Source organism: Phascolarctos cinereus, unplaced genomic scaffold (genome assembly GCF_003287225.1).
Source record: "Phascolarctos cinereus isolate Bilbo 61053 unplaced genomic scaffold, phaCin_HiC Scaffold_3;HRSCAF=262, whole genome shotgun sequence".
In the NCBI taxonomy this organism is placed as follows: Eukaryota; Metazoa; Chordata; class Mammalia; order Diprotodontia; family Phascolarctidae; genus Phascolarctos; species Phascolarctos cinereus.
The window spans coordinates 16,054,733-16,077,309 of NW_027555736.1; the positions used below are offsets into that span (position 1 = coordinate 16,054,733).

General features: G+C 38.5%; 1 protein-coding gene and 2 pseudogenes across 2 annotated transcripts in view; 1 reads left to right on the plus strand and 2 right to left on the minus strand.

Moving 5' to 3' along the window:
* Positions 1-22,577, minus strand: part of PCDH15 (protocadherin related 15) — a 1,495,046-nt gene that overhangs the window by 584,738 nt on the left and 887,731 nt on the right. For both annotated transcript variants that reach the window (XM_020978669.2, XM_078150714.1), the window contains one exon: positions 12,201-12,311. In XM_020978669.2, the coding sequence (XP_020834328.1) occupies positions 12,201-12,311 (111 nt within the window). The remainder of the gene's footprint in view (positions 1-12,200; positions 12,312-22,577) is intronic.
* Positions 7,201-7,797, minus strand: LOC110202480 (integrin beta-1-binding protein 1-like; annotated as a pseudogene).
* LOC144456214 (DNA mismatch repair protein Msh6 pseudogene) lies at positions 12,355-19,075 on the plus strand (annotated as a pseudogene).

A 22,577-nucleotide genomic window follows, 5' to 3' on the forward strand; every position in this document is an offset into this window, starting at 1 on the left:
AGTTTCATATGATAGGTGCTTAACTAATTCTTCTGATTAGTTGAGCAGACCGAATCACATTCCCATCTTATCATTCTGTATATTAAAGGCATAGGTTCTGCCAGCTGCAATCCTGCCTGTCAGTCTGAGTAGAAGGTAAAGTCCTTGTTAAACAGATTGTATTATGTCACAAAGCCTAGTTAAGGCAGACCTGAGCTCACTGAAGGCAGTTAAGCAGATGTGATTAGGGGTATAATGGGGACTTCAGTGTCAGGAAGAGAACTGTTAAGTAAACACTTTACAGCTTGCAATGGGAAGCCTAATGTATTGCATGGAAACACCACTGCCACGGTATATATTCCATCAGAATTAATGTCCCAAGCAGGATCCTTGAGTACCAGATGCTCAGAAGACAGAAAAACAGAAAAACCTTTTAGATGAGCCAAGAAATTATTTGCTAGGTAGAAAAGGAGAACCATACAAAAAAAAAAAAGAACAAAACAAAAACAAAAACAAAAAAAAGTACAAAAAAAAGAAAAGAAAAAAGGCAATGAGATAAAGGTTCTTAATTGGTAAAAGAAATAGCTTGCTGCCCTTGGGACACATGCTACAAGGGAGAGAGGGACTTGGCATGGCTATATCAGAAAAAAACATTCAAACCAAACAAAAAAGCCTAATAGGTTGGCAAATGCCCCTTTTATAGAGGTGCCAACATGATATTAAGGAAAGCAGAGAGGATTAATTAAGATTCTTTTTGGATATACAAGCTCATCATTACATGTGGCATCATGTGGCACCTGGGATAGATGACAAAGGAAATGATCATAATTCACTTTCTTTTCTTGTTCTCTCTTTCTCTCTCTCTCTCTCTCTCTCTCTCTCTCTCTCTCTCTCTCTCTCTCTCTCTCTCTCTCTCTCCCTCTCTCTCATTTTCTTGTTTTTTTCTTCTATCACCTACTTTTGACAACATATCCATTCCCTTGACTCCTACCCGCCCAAAAAAAATCAACCCCTTATAGCAGAGCAAAAGTAAAGTAGGAGAACCAGTTCAGCGAAACAGACCATCCTAAATGAAATAGTGACTTTATAAACTTCTCTGATGAGTGGAGGACCATAACTGGGGAACACTGTGTGTGATGTCCAGTCCTTTTACAATGAGCAGAAAGTAGCTATTAAGTTAGGAGCAGGAAGTCACCCCATGCTCTGGCCTATTAATTTTCAGAAAGAGACAATCAAAGGGAGAGGAAAGTCCACTGATGTCTGTAGTCCTGCCTCAATGCCAGGAAAGCTTTCATCCTTCAAAGTTTCCTTACCTTTCTATAAGTAGACTTCATGGATCCCAGGTTAAGAACATCTCTTAGTTTAAGGAGCACAGGAATAGACTGAGAGGACCTTGGTCAAATTCCTATGTGATTATTAAAATATTCCTTAACCACTCCAGACCTGAGGTTCTTTATCTATAAAACAGGAGGATTACACTTCATTATTTCCAAGACCCTACCTAGCTCAAAATCTATGATCTTTTGATGAACCACAGACACTGTTTGTTTGTTTTTTTATAAGCTCAGATGTGATAATGATGGGGTATGGGCCCAAGCTGAGACCTTTGTCCCTTACACCAAAAAGGATTTGGCTCCCATTTGTCTATGGGCTGCAGAAAGCCCTTAAACTTTTCTTACTCTGGTCTTAAAAGGTTCCTTATCGACTCCTTTATTTCCCTTTGAAAGCTCTAATCCTACCTTTTGATCTTATTCAGATGACTTTCCAAATTCTTCCTTCCAGTTCTTCATTCTCTATTCAATATCTTAGACATTCCAATCAGAATTCTAATCTAGACCCTTTTCCCAGCCCTCTCCTGGTCAACCAAAATTACTTTAGTGTTTATAAGATCCACCCTGGCCCCCATTTAAACTCTGAGACTCTCTCATGCCCAAAAGGCTGAGACTTTCTCATTCTCGCTCATCCCTACAGATATCACCAGGCCTACATGGTTTATCTCCAATAAACTTTTTTCTCTGTCTGAAAGAAGACTTGGGTTGAATTCATTCAGCCCGGACCTGCGTGTTGTGATCTCGGGTCCCAGCACCCCAAACCTCTAGACCTCATCAATAATGCTGCCAATTCATTGACAACACAGGACTTGATTCTAGGAGACATGTGATCATCACAATGCTTTCTTCTTCTGACTGAAGCTCTGACCTTTGGTGGAAAGAATGTAACTCTGGAGAGGGAAGCAGCAAGGTCTTTGTCATGGCAGGCTTTTATCTGCATTTGGACATTCTTTGATCAAAGTCACCTTGAGCAAGTCACTTAACCTTGTTCAGCCTCAGTTTGTCTCATCTATCAAATGAGTTAACATGTGTAAAACACTGTTCAATCCTCAAAGAGCTACATAAATGTGAGCTATTATTATGTATAAAATAGGGATACTGATAGCACCCACCACAAAGAGTTGATGTGAGGGTTAAATAATATATGTAAAGTGTTCTGTAAAACTCAAAGATCAGTATGAAAGGCAGCTGCTATTTATTACCATTATTACTATAAAGCATAGTGTTAAAGAAAACGAAGACTAAAATTAAGTTCAAGAATATTACTTTAACATTATACTAGGTATGAAAAGGTGAGAGATTCTTCCTGGAGTCCTAGCTGAATGATAACAGGCTTTATGGAGAGAATTTGATGCTGCTAATGAGGATTGCCTGGTCTCACCCTCACCACAACCTCCCCTTCCCTTTTCTTCCTTCCTTCTTTCCTTTTTTTGACTCCTTCCTTCCTCCCTTGCTTGCTTCCTTCCTTTCTCCCTCAGTCCTTTCTCTTCCCTTTATATTTTCTTTCTCATATATTTTCAATGACTCTGGAACTTCATTTTATTACAAATGGAATGTGGAACATTCCTAACATTTGGATATTCCAGCCTCTGGCTTTCCAAAGTGTGCCAAAGCATCAAACAGACTCCCCCAGAGAGACAAATTAAATGCTATTTAATTACATTATCAGGTATTTGCAGCAGAAAAAGAAGGAGGGAGGAGTAATCACAATAGAATTAGGATCACCCCCATGGTTCTGCTCTAACAAAGCTACCTCGAGAAGTGGAGGGTTTTATCTCCCTTCTGCTAACCCAAGATAGGTGGACAGTCAGTCACCTACTACTTAAAAAAAAAAAAAATCCTAGAAACTCAGTTCTGTCAGCTTGCTTAATTTTCAGCATGTTTTTGGTGTTTCAAGTTACCCAAGGTCAAACACCTCAGGACTTTTTACTTCATTTATTTTTTGCTATTTTCTGCTTTTCCATCTCTACTTAATTTTCATGAATTGAGTACAGCAAGTGATGAATCATACTGCTCCACTGTACTTTCCTGGATTTACAATTGTATTCCTTTGGAGCATTAATTGCTAAGACATGTATTCTAAGTTTTAAGGATAGCAGCTTTTAGGTATGTTTGTGTTTCTGTATTTTTTCATTAGATTATTTTCCTATGAGGCAAAGAGTTGTTTATATCTATATCTACACACACACACACAGAGAGTACTTTCTATAATTATTAACCTTATCTATAGGCACAAATATGTTGCTGGTGAATGATGGAAAGATATCTGTCTACCATAGCTGTATATTGTGTATATTAATTTATCTGTTTATTCAAAGGGACATTCTAGGTACTCTGTGGCTACTGAGACTACATGGGTGTCAGTTGGCTTCAATATGAGTTCCCCATTCCATTCCAGCACCACAAAGCTTCTTCCTGCCCCATGGAAACTCCATCCCCAGGCTGAACATTTATAGAGAATTAAAATCTACTTGTCCTCAATGATTTACGTACTCCCAACACACCATTGCTTCACATTCCAGTGACCCCAAATATCTCTCCTATATGCCTTCTTCTCCACAGATACTGTCACCACTCTGGTGAAAGCTCTCATTACTTTCTGCCTAGAGTCCCCTTTTATTAAGAGGATTTGTTCTGTAAAGTTTGGATTCAGTCAAATGGCCGCACTTGAGGACCTAGAGGGGTACATGTGGCCTTGAGGCTGCAGGTTCCCCAGCCCTGGCCTGGACTATTTCAATAGCTTGCTGGTTAGCTTCCCTGCCAGAAGTCTATTTCTAGTCCATCCTTCACTCAGCCGCCAAACTGACTTCCAAAATCACAATCCTGACCATGTCAGACCCACCTCCTTCCCCAATCAGCCTATTTTAGTGGCTCCCTGTTGCATCCAGGATCACGTATAAAATTCTATGCTTGATTTTTAGCGTCTTCCATAACCTGACCTCTCGACCTTTTCCCACTTTGTCAGTTTTATTAAATGTTCCCCATCTCCCTCCTCCCAGCCCAAGGGCCCTCTGATCCAGAGACGCTGGCTTCCTTGCTGTTCCTTAATCTGAACTCTCCATCTCCTAACCCTGATTATTTCCATGCATTGTCCTCCATGCCAGGAACTCTCTCCTTCCTCATTTCCACCTATGGTGTTGGAGAAGTACATACTTTTCAAGATGACCAGGGGATTATTAGAGCTAGATTCTGACTGCTGAAGAGGATCAGTTAAGGGCCTACCAGCACACTCTGGTGGTTAAAATTAAATTTTGACAAAATATGGACTAGCCCAGCATTGTTACTGAGTAACAAAAGAAAAAAAAAGAAAAAGAAACTACAGATTGTTGGGGAAATTATGGAGGGTTTATGATATAATGTGAATGAGAATAACATAGAATGTTAGCACATAGGAGTGCAGTGTCCCTCTTTAGTGACTTTCATAGTAACTGAAAAGCTTGTTGATTCAATTTTAAATGGAAGAACTGAATGATACCTCAGATCATTAACTTTATACTTTTTTTCTGGAAATTCCTTAATGGATTAAAAATTCCCTTGTAGGCCTTTTTTTTTTTGTGATATACATTCCCCGTTCAACATCTCTGTGCCTGCTGTATGAGTTTTGAAGCCTTAATTGATGCGATTTCCAAATAAGAGTTAGCCCAAATTTTAGCACTTTAGTAAGTCAGCATATATTTATTATCCACTTCCTGCTTGTAGATACTACTATAAGTAAGGACAATAGAAAGAAAAGCACTGAATTCTAAATTCTATTTACACAAAGATAAAAGAGCCATTCCTTCTTCTTCTTCTTCTTCTTCTTCTTCTTCTTCTTCTTCTTCTTCTTCTTCTTCTTCTTCTTCTTCTTCTTCTTCTTCTTCTTTTTTTGAGGGAGAGGTCTTAACCTATAATTGTATTGGTTCAGGGAGCCTACAAGTAGGAACTTCTATCAGAACAGATCAGTCTATGTCTCACACAGCAGCCTGAAGCCACTGCACACTCAGCCAGCTTGTTCAGGGTCACACAGCTCTACATGTCAGGGATGTGACTTTAACACAAGCTTTAAGAGGGATGCTGGGCCTATCTGCTATGCACCATGCAGCCTGGGACTTCTGTTTTATGATTTGCAAATCAATCTAATCCAGGGACCAGGCCAGACCTGAGGTACCATATCCTGGCTTCTCTTAGTAGATTCTCTAGCACCGACTTCCTTTAGTTAGAAGCGAAGAAAGAACATGACACCTGTGCATGGAACTTGGAGAGCAGAAGTGGACATTGTCTTGCTTTCCTTTAAGGGAATGCCATGCAATTTTACAGGAGGACTTTGGACAGAAATAAAAAGGAGGAAGAAAACAAGGAAGGATGCTCAGATCCCACAGAGTAAAGCTATACAATTTTCTATTAAAATCTCACTAGAGAATCAAGCACTGCTTTTGCTTGAATATTTAACTTGCTCCAAAGCTGGGAATTTATATATGGCTACTGTTATGCTATAGGAAATTGTGAAGGGGATGTCGGATAAAAAATGGGAAGAAATATAAATTCATGCAAAATGAAGTGAGCAAAAGAGGAGAATAATGTAAACAGAGCAGCAATATTGTAATGATCATCAACTGTGAGAGACTCAGCAACTCCAATCAATACATTGATCACAAAAATTCCAAAGGACACATGATAAAAAAAAATTCTCTCCTCTATATACAGAAGTGATAGGCTCTGAATGCAGATTGAAGCATATTTTTCTCTCTTCATTATTTTTCCTTTTATTTTATTTTATTCATTCATTCATTCGTTTATTTGCTTGTTTATATTTTTGCACCAAAGCTAATCTGGAAATATGTTTTGCATGACTATGTGTATATATGTGTGTGTGTATGTGTATGTATATAGATGTGTGTGTGCATATATATATATATATATATATATATATATATATATATATATATATATATATATATATAATATTCCTTGCTTTCTCAATGGTTTGGGAAGGAGCTGGAGGGAGAGAATTTGGATCTGAAAATAAAAATTAAATTAAATTTAAAAAATGCTACTCTGAATTTCTTTGAACAAGATAACTCTTTCACTATTGATTTTAATGATACTTTCAGGCTATATTCTCAACAATCTGTTAATTATAATTATACTTATGAAGTACCAACTACAAGTTTAGCACTATAGTAGATGCAAGGGATACAAATACAAAAGTGATCCATTTTCTACCATCAAGGAGCTTTCATTCTATTGGGACAAACAATGTGTGCATTTAGAAATACAAGCAAATCACGTTCCAGGTAATTACAAATTGCTCTGGGGAAGGAGAAGGAAATGGAAAAAATGTTCCAATATCTTTGCCAAGAAAACCCCACGGACAATATTGGTGCTCTATGGCCCAGAGTCAACAAGAGCCACACATTGAATGATTGAACACAATAACAATAACAACAACAACCAGGGAGGGAAAGGGCAAGTGGGAGGGGACAGCCCTAGGAAGGGCATCCTGTGAGCTGGGACCTGAGCCAAGTTTTGTTTTGTTTTGTTTTGTTTTTCCTTAGGTTGCAATGTTTATTATACATTAAAATGTTTGTATACAACATTTTCTGCTGCTAAGCTGAGTAAGCTAAGAGGGGTAAAATTTGGCATGCAGGCTTCTTTTATATAATCCAAGCAAAAAGTTCACTTCATTGACAGTTACAGAATTAAACTGGATTTTAGAAATGCTTTGGAGAACTTAGACAATTTTACATTTGCAGAGTTGAAATGATCAATATTTCAAACATATGTTTTCTTCTTTATGAAATTGGAATGAAGGTTCTTTATTCTTTAGCAGAGATAAAAGTCAACCTCCTGTTTTATCCTGAACGCTGGGCTCTTTCAAATGAAGTTATTTATTTTCCACTCTAGCAGGAACTCATGGTTTCTCAGATGTTAATATAGTCAAAAGCTGTGGCTAAAACTTTGCAACTGGCTTGTGTTTGTTCCAGACTGTGACCCTAATGCACCAATGGTCTATACTCTTGACAGCTTGCATCTGTGATCTTTAGCACCAGTAAGTTTTTTCTTGCTTCTAGACCATCATCATAACACATCATTCAGACAATTAAATACAAAGCATGTCTTTGTAAACTGCCATATTGATTGGATGTTTATACTTTAATGCCATATTTAGAAACTCCCATGACAAACTCCTCCTCCAGCAGAACAAATGGTAACTTTCCATCTTGCTGTACCACATCAATGTCACTTATTAGATCCAGCAACCCTTCCAGACTTTTTCCATCACTTCAGTTTCTCAATGGCACCAACATATTTTATTTGATATTCAGCACAGGCATCAGAATGACTGTTGCTTTGCCCTGAGCTTTTGGTAGACTTTGTATCTAGGCTGGCTACAATACTTGATCTGGAAAGTCCACCAAGGCTAGAATCTGCAGACTTGCTCTCAGTACTGATTTCATTACTTTTTTGAACTGCAACCACTGTGTTTCTTTTTGCTTTTTCAAAACATTTTTCATCACAGTTGTATCCATCACCTCCCCTGTAGTAGAGAAATGCTTTTCCTCATGAGAAAACAGGACTTGAGACATATGAGTTATCTTGTAGCTAAAGCTGATTTCATTCCATGAAGCTCTAACTAGTCACATTCTGTTCATGAAGCTCTAACTAATCCACATTCTTATACTCAATGTGGCTGAAATTCACTACCACGGGAAGAGTGGAAACTCCTGGGTGGAACTGCTTTCAATATCAGCAGAAGTCTGAGCTGAGTTTGAAAGGCAGCTAGGAAATTAGAAGTAGGAGTGAGGAGGCAGTACAGTCCAGCATTCACCTAGAGTTAGGAGGTTAAATAATATCCAGAGCAAAAACCAGAAGGCCCATTTAGCATGGGCAGGGGACTAACACAAGGTAAGTATGGAAAAGGTAGTTTGGAGTCAGACTAGAAAAGGCTGTGAACTAGAGGAGCTGGTATGTGACCTAGAACCTATAGGGAGTTACTGAGGATTATAAAAGGGGGGAAGAGATAACAGACTTATGTTTTAAGGTTGTCACCAAGACAATGGGTTTGAGTCAAAGGAAATGGTTATTTTACAGCAGGTTGCTATATTGCTTTATTATTATTGTTGTTATTTACAATTCTACCAGCAATTGATGAGTGGATGTATTTTCCCCACAACTGTGTCAGAACTGAGTTTTATTGCCTGTAATTATCTTTGCCCACTTGATTGGCATTTAGCACTTCTTCAGAGTTTTGTTTTAATTACGTCTTTTGGATGACTGGAAGGTTTCTATGAATTTTCAAGTGATTATTAGCAATTTGTGTTCCTAGTCCATGGGATATTATAATGCAATTAAGGTTAGGGAAAATATGAATAATGAAAAGGAATATAGAAAGGTCTTCATAAAATAATTCAAATCAAGGGGAAAAGAGCATCCAAAAGTAAATAGTGGGCATTGTGACCATATAAGGAAAAGAAAAATGAGGAAAATGAACAGACAAGACAGATGTCCTGTTGGACACTTAGAAAGCATCACTGCAATGTTCGAACAGACTCATTAAAACTAAATCACGTGCAAACTCAGTTTGGCTCAAACTGGCAAGTATATGTTAAGGAACTACTGTGGGCCAAGATCTTGCAAGGCATTGGTGATACAAAGACACAAATGAAAGAGTCCCTAAGCTTAAGCAACACATATTCAACTGGGACAGTTGCAAGCTTCATTTATCCAGCTGTATTAATTTGTGTATATATTAAATTTTACATGTATATACATACACATATTTACATATTTACATACACACATATGCATATACATACATATACATGCACACATGTGTGTATATATGTATGTGTATATATGTGTATATGTACATATATATACACACATTTTATATATATATATATATGCAAGTAGGTAATGCAATGGACTGAGTGCCTACTTTCTGGGCTATAGTGAGGATTAAGAGAGATTTTGTTTGTAAAGTGCTACATACATATTTACTCTCCTATTCCCTTCCCTTCTTAGAGTCCAAACTCCCCAATGGCAGAAATTGTGTCTTCTTTTTCTCTGCTATTTTTAACCAATTAACATGATTCTGGGTATACAATACATATTGGAGACACTGTTCTTACCTCCAACTAGAGAAAACACTTTTCTGAACCACAGTTAATCCCAAGGACAAAGAAGTGCTGCATTTTCAGAAGCCTAGTTTCATGCATTGGTTAAACACCTTACGGGTTTGGGGTAGGCTTGGATACTTACACTGCCTGTCATAGTTTATGGTTCAAAAGAAGGGATCTCATAAATTTACCTAGGGTCCACCATTTTGCCATTAGAATAGATCTAAAGACAAGCAAAAACTTAGAAAAATATGTTCTTCACTGTTCAGTGAGATTTAAAAATGAAAGTTTATCCCTTTCCTCTCTGAAAACAGTTAAAAAATGAAACACTAAAGTGGAAAGTAACTGTTTTACCACCATGCTAAAGTCATTATAGAGCAAAGATAACTAAAATTCATTTCCTGTGTATTATTTTTCCTTCCACCGAAATATTTTTGATTACAGTAAAAAATGAATTAGCGCTTAAGGGGTCAAATAATAACTATAATAAAATAGTTGGGTGATTTAGGATATATTCTAATCTCAAGAAAATCACCCAGTCTCTTTTGGAAATATGTGATACTGACAAATGGGACATAAAATAGATAGTGAATGGAAATGTCCAAAGTGAAGGAAATGAGAGTCCCACCATCCTATGCACTGGTGAGAACATATCTGGAATTGATCATTCAGCTCTAGGTAAATCAAGTTTAAGAAAAAAAAAGAGACAAAAAATGCCTTCCACCTATGAGAGGATAAAGAAAATGAAATGGCTTAAAAGCATTTATGGTGAAAATCAGTTGATGAAACTGGAGGAAAAAATGGAGAGGAGGGGTACAGGATAGTTGTCTTGAAGTATTTATATTACTTTTATTTAAACAAAGGATTCAACTTATTATTCGTAGCTCCAAAAAAGTAGGACAAAAAGTGAAAAAAAAGATGTTAGATAACTGTTCTAGGTAAGGAAAAGTGTTTTGTTTTTTTTTAACCAACCTTGCTTTCAGAAAATAAAATCATATAATAAAGTAATGATTTATACATCATTAGATATCTTCAGGGCAGTTAGGTGATGCAAATGGATAGAGTGCTGGGACTAGAGTTAGGAAGACCTGAGTTCAAATTTGGCCTCAGACACTAGCTGAATGACCTTGGTTAAGTCTTGTAACTCTGCCTCACTTTCCTCATCCGTAAAATGAGCTGGAGAAGAAAATGGGAAACTACTCTAATACCTTTGCCAAGAAAACCCCAAATGGGGTGATGGAATGTTGGACATGACTGAAATGACTGAACAATAACAAAAGAAATGTTCAAGCAAAGTGTGGTGGAAACATTAGCTGAGATTTTACAAGACGACTCCAAGAATAGCAGGGTCAAGATGAATAAGTCCGGAGATTCCTTTCAACTTGATATTCTATATTTCTTTGACATAACATAGCCCTGCTTTTGGAATTCAAATTGGAAGACTCAGCTGCTATTATTTCTATTTTCCAAATGTTGACTTATACACAACAGTAATTTACGATAAGACATTTTCAAAAGTAAGCACCTAAAAGTGCATGTCTTTCTTCTATCTCTGATTAAACTGTCAATTTCATTGAAATGGGGGGAAAACATCTAACAATGTTTTCGGTGCTCTGTGATGTTACTGATGTGCTCACTCTGTCCCAGAGTAAGAATGGTAGCTCCATCAGCCTTCTCATCTTGGGCAACTATTATCCATGTCTTTGCTTAGGACTTTCACAAGAGATCTGCTCACATCAGTGGGGGAATTCTTTCTTGAAAGTACTATCAGTGGGAATTGTGTGCTGTCTATTAGTCAGGCCTCACTTTCCCATAGGACTCAGTCCATTTTGCAGCCACCGCTTTTCCTGATTAAAAATCCATCAGAATAAAGTGCCCCACCCAGCGTAAGATCAGCACTTCCTGAACTCACCACCAGGCTGGCAATTCAAGTCTTAATTGACACCACCTCTCCTCTGATTGAAGGGCTAGAGGGTGGAGGACCAAACTCCACCCAATGACTTCCTTTATAAAGAGGAGAAACTTCCCTTTCAGCTCACACCCTACAATGCATGTGCTGCCTTGCCTGGTTTAAATTCCGTGGAACAAAGTGTCCATGGGCTGGGCACTGGGTACCCCCTGGTGCTCCATCCCTCCTACCTCTCTCCTCTCCCTTTCCTTTTCCTATTGTGTGTTGTCTCCCCTTTATATTGTAAGCTCCTCAAGGGTAGGGACTGTCTTTCTTGTTTTTATTACTTGTTTCCCCAGTACTTAGCACAGTGTCTGTTAAGCTGCAGGTGGTTAATAAATGTCCATTGGATTGGGCTGGCCCAACCTCTTTTCTGGTCATGTGACCACAATAATATCTTTCCCGGTAGAGGTTCTATACCTGGGATCTCTTCACAAGAGATTTCAAGGAGTCTTTGATCTTAGGTGGAGAAAACAAATTTCATTTTCATTTTCACTAACTTTTGGTTACTTTTTTAAACCTGTGCATTTTATTTTATACTTTTAAAAATATATTCTACGTCAAGATTCATTGGCTTTACCAATCTGATAACTAAAAGAGTCTCTGCTACCAAAATGAGTTGTTCAGCTCTGCACAAACATCTTTCGAGAACATACATCTCTGTTTCACACCGCACTTGACATTAATAATCAGAAGGTTGTTGTACAAAGCTATATTTCTTTTACTACATCTTTCAAGGATTATTGCTTGATTTCTTCATATGCCTGTCACACATACACATGCATACACATATTTTTCAAACAGAACAGTACAATTCAGTGTCAACCAATGGGAAATACTTACATTAGCTTGAACTATGACATAGTAACGGGTCTTATCTTCATAATTAAGTCTCTTCCTCAATACGACAGTTCCAGTCAATGTGAGAGGGATCTCAAAGGTGTCATTGGAGGTCTGCAATAAAGAAAAAGACAGAATTTAAGGAGGCTACCCAGAGATGCCGCATGGGATGTCATCACGTGGTATGGTTAAGAGTCATAAATGGTAGGTAAACTTTTTCATTGAAAATGGGCTTGGGTGCAAGCCTCTGATTCAATATTCTGATCTTTCATTTAAATGTTTAAACTTGACTGGTGAGGTTTTCTCGGAGTCTAGGAAAATATGATAACCAGAAAACTTGTTTCCTTTGGTAGTTTTTCAATTATTTTTGTGCCATTTATCAACTGCCCTGGGACCTTTGGAAGTTAAGTCCAACAAACACAGTTCTTTTCTGCAACAGTTTTTACTTTTTATCTGTCTTGATTTCAACCCCCAAAGTTCAAAATAACATTTCTAATCTGTGATTTCTACACAGGATAATTTCTACCTTTAGACTCTATGCATTTCTTTAAGCACTTCCAAATAGTGAAGACCAAAAAGATAAGAGTCATGTAGCACCATAGAAAGAGTGAAAAGAAAAGTGAGAATCAGAAGGGAAGTGATGAGGCATTTTTGTACCTGGCACTGTGCTAAGTACTTTGCAAATATTATCTCATTTAATACTTACAATAATCCTCTGAGGGAAGCAGAATTAGGAGACCACAGATATGATAAGAATCTGTTATGTTGCCTTGGGTAAATTGCTGATAGGTCCTCATTTTCCTTATCGGTACAACAGTGAGGATAGTGATCTCTAACGATCCTTCCTTCCTTAATTTGTGATTCATGAAGACTTGAATTTTTACCTTGATTCATACATTCACTAGCTGCATGAAGCAACTTAACATCTCTGGGTCTGCCTTTTCTTAGAAATAAAATATTGATCATAGTTGCACCTACTTCACAGGGCCATTTAGAGGATCAGATTAGAAAATATATGGAAAGAGCTTTGCATACCTTAAAATGGTGTATAGCTGTCAATCAGCATACTTATTCATAGCATTGTCATCATCATAAGCATTAACCATTGCCTTTTGGCTAAAATGCTGGAGATGGATCCAGGAAGACATGAGTTTGAATCCTGTCTCAGACACTAACTAGCTTTGTGAGTCTAAACTCTGGGCCTCAGTTTCCCAATCTATAAAATGAGCCAGTTGGACCTAATAGTCCTCCAAGGTCCCTTCAAAGCACTCTATATCTTACTTTGTGATCCTATGATCGCCATCATCATAATTAACATATGTTCACATTAACAGAATTCCTGAAATACTAAATTTTGGGAAAATCCATCTGTTGTCCATCAGTTCCATTCATTGACATATATCAGCTATTAGTGACATGATACCGTGATGGAGTCAATGCAGTGTCTCCAACTCTTTGCAACCCTATTTGGTATTTTCTTGGCAGAGATATTGAAGTGGATTGCCATTTCATTGTCCAGCTCATTTTACAGATGAGGAAATGAGGCAAACAAGGTCACACAGCTAGTAAGTATCTTGTGCTGGATTTCAATTCATGAAGAGGAATCTGCCTGATTCCAGGCTTGGGACTCTATCTACTGAGCCTCCTAGCTACCTTTATTATTGCTACATATTAGTGCTATTATCACTAACCAATGCTAAGCTGAGCAACTTTCCACAAAATCTCTCTCTCTCTCTCTCTCTCTCTCTCTCTCTCTCTCTCTCTCTCTCTCTCTCTCTCTCTCTCTCTCTCTCTCTCTCTCTCTCTTTCTTTTTTAAATATATCCTGGAATTTCAGAAACGAAAGAGATCTCCAAAGCAGTCTAATCAAAAACATACATGGGCAAGAATCAGCTCGCTAACACATGATCCAAGTTAAACCTGAATACACTCAGTGATGGATAATTCATTCTCATTTTATCCTCTGGAGATAGCTTTTCCCACATCTGGACAAGTAATTATCAAGAACATTTGCCTTATCTAGCCTAATTCTGCCTCTGTACCACTTCCAGTCATTGAGGCTAGTTCTGTCCTCTGGGGTCACACTGAACAAAACTAGTAATCCTTCTTCCTTGTGGCCACCTTGCAAATACTTGAAGAAAGCTCTCATGCTATCACTAGTGATAAAGTCAGCAGTGTACGGGAAAAGAAGGAATGAACAGACATTAGTGGGCTTCTTGGCATAATAAGAATATGGTAATTTTATTGAAATGGGGAAAAAATCTAACTTAATCATAACCAAACCCTTGATAGATGTATCATTTTGTAAAAGTAGGCCGTTATCTATATTCCAAAGCTACTCCTGCAGGAATTGGAATCACTGTCTAGACTGTTCCATATTAATGTTAAAAATGAACTTCCACTCAATAGTTTTCCTTCATCCTTAGTACAAATCAGCAGAAACAATATAGCAAGTAATTTTATTGAGCTTTAAAGTTGAATCTGGTCTCTTTTCACTGAATCTAATCTAGTGAGCTAAATCCAATGTCTCTTCCATAGTGTGTGACTCAATTCTCAAAGTTTAGAATAGATTTCAATGTGCCAAGAGACAAAGAAAAGGATTATTTCATGGTCCATACCACCTGGGGAATTTGCAACAGGGGAAAAAAATCTTATTTTTTTTTCACCTGATTTGCTGGCTAGTATCTAGAGATAAAACAATAAAAAGGAAAGAAGAGAAAATATTTTATAATATTTTATGAAGTCAAATATGAAACACACAGTGAAATAAGGCTTTTCCAAATGGTTTTGAGTGACTATTTGACAGTAGGGGAAAAAAAAAGGAATGTCATAAAGAAAAATCATGGATATCATCTTATTTTCTCCTGAATGGAGTCCAGGCTCTAAAATATATATTGTTAAATTATAGCATGTTAGAAGGAAGAGTACTTAAGGGTCACGTAGCACAACCCATAGGTTAACAATCGGCCCCTTCTCAAAATATCCCCTTAGTGATCAGTCACTCAGCCTTTGCCAACCTATCAGTGAGTGACAAGCTACCACCTCTTGAGACAGCCACTTCCTACTTGGACAATGATAACTCTTAGTATGCCCTTTCTGATATCTAGCCTAAGCTGGCTTTCCAAGCAATTCCTTCTCCAATTTTGTCCTGTGGGGGAAACAAAGAAATAAACCAAAGAAATAAATAAATAAAAATATAAACAACAAAAAAGCAAAACTCAAAACAAGTCAACTCTCTTTCCCAGGACATACTTTCATTTTCTTATTATCTTAGATTTAGAGTTAAAAGGAAAAGACCTCACACGTCTTCTATAACAGCCCTCTTATTAAATAGATGAGAAAATGAAGGCCAAACAGGTAAAGCAAGCCATCCCACATTACCTAAGTAGTAAGTAGCAAAGCCAGGACTTGAACTCAGATTATTGAACTCTAACTCAACATTCTTTCAATTTTACCATGGCAGCTATATTGCCCTCTCTAAATCTCCAGTACCCACTAACAAGTTGCTTTTTTGTTTGTTTTGTTTTTGTTTTTTAATTCTCCAAATTAAAACACCCTAATTCTTAAAATAATCCATGAAAAGGTATGGTTTCATATCCAACCAAATCTGGATACTCTCCAGTTTACCAATGTCTTTCTTAAAATGATGAATATAAAGTTTTGATGGTATGTCAGATGAACCCATTAACCAGTCTGGGTCACCATTCAAGTTTTTGGGGTTTTTTTTGCTTTTAAACTCCTCTTAATGACATTTTCAAGCATTTGGGGTTTGAAAAAACAAAACAAAACAAAACACCTAATCTCTTACAAACACAACTGATCCTTGGAAACCTTGTATGCTGATTCTAAATGTGATGCTATATAAGGAGGTAAGGAGTGCCTTGTATGGAAATGACCACTAGTGGCAAGAGAAAGAGAAGTAGTAGAAAGAGAAGGCATTTAATACATTTTTTTTTTTTTGCTGGGGGGAAGAGAAGGTTCGGTTTCAATATCTAAAATAAAAAAAAATTCGGTACAGATGAAAATTATGTTTTCTAATACCAATGATCAGAAGTGCAACACAGCTCTAATAGTGTCTTTGTATGAGTGTCCCACTATCCTCACACAGTTCCCTCCATTGATAATAGCGGTAAGATCTGTGGAAGTAATATACAAATAAATAACACATTTTTTTAAATGACATTTCTTTGAGAATTATGTGCAAGGAAAACAATCATTGACACATGTACGTATTACCTCTTGTGACCGTTTATACACAGTGAAATGATGTAGTGAACCACAGTAGGGCAGTGATTCCAAATCAGAGTTCTACATTTCAATTCCAGTCCTGCCACCTACAGCTATGTGACCTAGGACAAATCATGGAATGTTTCTGGGCTTCTGTCTTGCTTATTTCAAAGTGAAATGGTTGGGCTACACGACTTACAGCTTTAAATCTATGATACTATAAATTCAGTATTTCCTTCCCCCAAATATTGCAAAGGTGAGGAATTCCTGCTGCCCTAGCTGCCATGGCATTTTCACAAAATGCTAGTATTTGCAGAACAATCCATTTTCAATGGCAGCCAAAGCAAGTGAACAAAGAAGAAACGCTTTTTACTTGGGGAGGAGAGAGGGCTGCTATTGTCCTCCATGCGAAGCTGGCCCAAAGGAATGTCTCAAGGAAGGGAACACTCCAAGGATGGAAACGCTGCCTTTCTCTCTTGGTTCAAAAACTTGCCCTCAGGCTACTGCTTTGGCTTCTTTTTTTTCCTCTTAGGATCTTAGGTTCAGAACTGGAAGAGACCTCAGAAGTCTCAAGTCTTAGGGGGGAAAGATCCTAACCAACTTCCTAGGAGGACAATCAGGGAAGATTCCATGTAGGAAAGAATATTTCAGAAATATAATATCTCAGAACAAGATCTTGTTAAACACCTAGACTGACTAAATTAAAACAAAACAAAGTGAAAACTGTAATTGCTTATTATCTTAGAGCCATAGATGGAGATCCTGGCTATTGAGACTATAATGAGTGAAATGACAAAGAAGAGAAACTGTGTTTTTTTTTTCGTTTTTCTTTTTTTGTGTGCAATTGGGGTTAAGTGACTTGCCAACAGTCACACAGCTAATGCGTATCATTTGTGTGAGTTCACATTTGAGTCAGGTCCTCCTGACTCCAGGGCTGGTGCTGTATACACTGTGCCACCTAGTTGCCCTGAGCAACTCTGAAGAGGCCATTCTTTCAGAAGTAAGTAATATCTAAGCTATGCAGAGGAAGCATACTTGCTAGACATTGCCTGCAGGATAATCAATGCAGCATAGAACCACAATTAGTAAATTATTGAATTTGGACCTGGTTTAGTTTTTCATTGGCCATAACTAATCACATGAAGTAAGACCATTTCCTTTAATTTGGACTATGAAGAATAGAATAAATGGGGTAAAAAGCACTATTGAATTATATAAACATTTGAATTTGCAGTAGAGACGAAAAGCAATTATTTTTGAAGGTGCTAGCAAGTGTAACAAAAAGCTAAAATCTTATTTATATTTATAAATCCTGAAAGTATGCACAGAATAACAATTCATTGATTTAATCAATAAAGTCATTGATAAACAGTTATTAAGTGTCTAAAATGTTCCATCACAAGTAGAAGCGATATCATATTGCTTATTGTCTCAGGGAGGGTCCATGAGGTAATGAGGACCTGCACTAGAGTGCTAACAGTGTGGAAAGAGAAGGGGGTGTGTTTGAGAGGCCTTGCAAAGATTAAATGGGTGGGCCTTGGAAACAGATTGAATATGGGGGCTGAGAAAGGGTGAGGATGAATCCTAGATTGTGAGCCTGAGGAACTGGGAGAATGGTGTTGCCCTCTATAATAACAGAGAAGGCAGGAAGTGGGGAAGGTTTAGAGGGAAAGATAATGAGTTCCTTCATGGACATGCTGGGTTTAAGATGTCTACTGGACTTCAAGCTAGAGACATCTGAAAGGCAGTTGTAGATGTGAGATTGGAAGACAGCAGAAAGAAGAGAGAAGGATGGGCATATAGATAATCATAGGCATAGAGATAGTAATTGAATCCACAAGAGCTGATAAGATCACCAAATGAAGTTGTGGTGGTGGTTTGTCCTTCATTCTGGACGTCATGGGAGGTGATGACATGGCTTTCAACTGACAGTGATTTGAGGGAGGGAGGGCTGTGCAAGGTCACCAGCCTCACTTTCTCCTCCAGAGCCATCTGGGTCTAGTGGCCAGATATTGATCAGGATGACTGGAGATGGCCCAGGATGCAGTGGGAGACTTTGGCCCTTTTAACCTCTCCTCTCCCCTCTACTTCCCCTCCTCCTTTCCCCTCCCCTTTCCTGAGGGTATTCTGCCAAAAGGAAGGTGAATTTTGATGGGCTAAAGTTACCTATTCACAGCACACTACAGCATGCAACAGAACATTCCTTGCTGCTCATGGATGAACTGGAGAGAGGCACTGCAACTTTTGATGGTACAGCTATAGAAAATGCAGTTGTTAAGGAACTTGCCGAGACCATAAAAGTGTCGCACTGTATTTTATACACAGTAGAGGATTACTCCCACAGTGTTGCTGTGTGCCTAGGACACACGGCATGCATGGTTGAGAATGAAAGCGAAGACCCAAGCCAGGTAACTATGAACTTCCTCTATAAATTTACTAAAACTGCTTGTCCTAAAAGCTATGGATTCAATGAAGCAAGGCTTGCCTATCTTCCTGAAGAGATTATTCAGAAAGGCCATAGGAAAGGAAAAAGAATTTGAGAAGGTGATCCAATCATTGAGACTGTTTTGGGAAGTTTGCCTGGCTCTTGAAAATTCAGCGGCAGAGGTCCAGGCTGTTTGCAAGGTGGTGACTTTGATCAAGGAAATATAAGCTTCAGCAAATTTCTCACAAAGGTGGTAAAATTCAGACAACATTATGATCTAATAAACTTTATTTTTTTTAAAATGAAAAACAAAAAAAACCTGCCTATTTAACTTGTTTAGTGGCTAGATTTCTTTCTCAAAGACCAGCCTGAAATCCAATTCGCTCTGGATCTCATGGATAGGACAACAATAGGTCCCTGACCAAGTACCAGTAAATGGTTATTTTTTGGGCCCTCCTGTCTCAGAGTGAACATACATAGTGACTGTTTCTCCTTTGGCCAGCAACCCTGAGGGTCTTCCCCTGCCAGTTTATTTATTTACTTTTTATTAAAGGTTCCAACCCTTGACTCACTTCTTAAAGAGGCCTGTTTACTGAATGGGCTTTGCCTCAATCAAAGTGAGAATCTGAAAGACCAAGTGAAGTGGTACAGAGGAGGGGGAGGAGATATTACTCTTCCCCACACATACATGTATGTGTGTGTGTGTGTGTGTGTATGTGTGTATATATATATATATACATATGTGTGTGCTTGTGTATGTGCATATATGTGTGTATATGTGTATGTATATATGTGCGTGTATATATATGTGTATGTGTATATGTGTGTGTGTGTGTGTGTGTGTGTGTGTGTGTGTGTATGGGGAAGTGCAAAGAAGACAAACATTTAAATAGCACCTGCCATGTGCCAGGCACTATGCTAAGGATTTTACAGATATTTTTAATTTGATTGTCCAAATAACCCTGCTAGATAGGTAGATTTTATGTCCATTTTACAGTTAAGGAAACTGAGGCAGACACAGGTGAAAGGTTTTGCCCAGGCTCACACAGCCAGTAACCATCTGGGGCCAAATCTGAACTCAGGTCTTTCCGCTGCAGGCCTAGGGCTGCACACTGCACTGCCTCACTGCCTCCTGTTACTTGTTCTCTCTCTCATTACAACGACCTCTTTTGAGGGCAGGGACCACTCTTTGCCTCTAAATATCCCCGGTGCTTAGTACAATACTTTGTATATAAGCACTTAATAATTCCTTTTGACTGATTATTTGATAATTTCTTACTCTGTCAAAAGCAGAGGAGATAATATTGTTTTGATTCCCTTTGGTGATAATTTCATTCTTCAAAAGTGATGGTGCCAACAACAGTAATGGTTCTCACAAACAACAAAAAATCTGCTAAATGGTATGGAAAAGATGAGGCTCTTGAAGAGAAGGGAGGAAGGGACCACATCCTCCTAGAATTTACAATAGTTAAAACAAAATAAACAAAACAGGGATTGGCTAATAGTTTCAATTGGAGAGGAAAGCTGAGGTCTTTGAGTTCAGTGGGAATCTTGGTAGGAACTTAGTGTCCCACCCTCTGAGATGTCTTCCTAAGAAGTTAGTGAGGGGTTTATAAACTCTTAAAAATTAAATTCTAAAGGTGAACAAAGAGTGTTATAATCTCTGCCCAGTACTATGAATTCCATATTGGAGTAGAAGAGTGCCGAAGGTCATCTGGTCTGACTGCTCACACCACAATAATGCCTCACACATATTCAGCAGCTTCGGACACACAAAGCACTTCATCTACATTGACTCATTTGACCCTCACAGCAGCCTTATGAGGTAGTTGCGATTACATTTTCCCCATTTACAGATGAGAAAGCTGAGGCTGAGAGAGTTTCACAGAGATAAGTGTCTGTGGTAAGGATTAAGCTTAAGCATTCATTTTGTTGTTTTTTGGTCATTTCAGGCACATCTATGATCCCATTTGGAATTTTCTTGGCAAAAATACTGGAGTGGTTTGCCATTTCTTTCAGCTCATTTTACAGATGAGGAAACTGAGGCAAATACGGTAAGGTGACTTTCTCAAGGTCACTTAGCTAGTATGTGTGGCTAGCTTTGAACTCAAGTCTTCCTGACTCCAGGCTGGGCATTCTATCCATTGTGCCACCTAGCTGCCCAAGTGTTTCTTACAGGAAGTTGAACACTTTATCCATGAACCCTAATCTAGGTAATGCAGGTGATTTTCCAGAGGTCATAAAGCTGATAAATTGATAAAATTAGGGCTGGAAACCAGTGTTTTTGGTTTTGGTTTTATTTTATTTGCTTAATTTTTCAAAACTAATACTCTTTCCATTATGGCCTCCTCATCCATAGTAGTTGAACTCGGTTTGTTGCTTTCAGATTGGCCACCTGGATTTCCATTAATAGCAAACTCTCCAGTGTAAATAAGTTATCACTGATTCAGTATGATTTAAAAAAAAAGTTTAAAATGTGGGCTATGCCTTCTAGAAAAGAAATCAAAACAAACAAAAAACCAACAGTAACAAAATGCTTTTGGTTTGTAGCATTCATCATACTTTTACCACTTCAGGACCATAGTTCAGGTTCACCCAGGCAATGATGCCACTTGTTTCTAATTCTTCTAGAACCTTGGGGATCCAGATATAGGAGAAAAGAGCTAGAGGCTGATCAGGAGAAACGGACAAAATTGTGTCAGAACTTTTCCTAGGGCCTCCCAGAAATCAGCTGTTCAGACCTGTCACACAGGGCTCCTTCCTCAACAATTTTCTGAGTGGCAGGAGAAGTGAAGGAAAATCAGATGCTCTATGCTTAGTAAGCCTAGTCTGCTTCAAGGGACACGTCAGCAGCTTCTGCCACATTCCATTATCCCATAGAAAATGAGGAATAATTTCTAGGTCGGGCCTTACAAGAATGACAAGGATTGAAATAGGGGGTTGGTGAGTAGAGTAAGAATGTAACTTTCTTTAGGCCAAAAGTGGATTTTCTTTAAAGAAGAGAACATTCAAAATAGTCTAATCCCCATCCCCTGTCCCAGCATTACATCTCCTCCCTGTATGCCTTTATAGGGGCTGTAATCCATGTATAGTATGTACCCTCTCTCTTTGTCTTTCTCCCTTTCCTTCCTTCCTTCCTTCCTTCCTTCCTTCCTTCCTTCCTTCCTTCCTTCCTTCCTTCCTTCCTTCCTTCCTTCCTTCCTTCCTTCCTTCCTCCCTTCCTCCCTCTTTCCCTTCCTTCTTTCTTTCCTTTCCTTCCTCCCCTCTTCCTCCTCCTCCTCCTCCTCCTCCTCCTCCTCCCCTTTCCTCTCCTTCTCTCTCTCTCTCTCTCTCCTCTCTCTCTCTCTCTCTCTCTCTCTCTCTCTCTCTCTCTCTCTCTCTCTCTCTCTCTCTCTCTCTCTCTCTCTCTCTCTCTCTCTCTCTCCCTCTCTCTCCCTCTTCCTCTCCTTCTCCTTCATGCCACATACTAAAACCCTCCCTACCCCACCCCTCACTTCCATCAGAGGATGAGCCAGGTGTTACTACCTATTGGTAGTAAAGAGTCAAGAAAACCTGAGTAAAAATTCAACCTCAGACACTTAACAGCTGTGTGACTCTGGGCAAATCCCTCAACCTCGGTTGCTTTAATCCACTGGAGGAGGAAATGGCAAACCACTCCAGTGTTGTTGCCAAGAAAAGCCTACGGACTGGGTGGGGGTGCTATGGTCCATGGAGTCAAGAAGAGTCCAA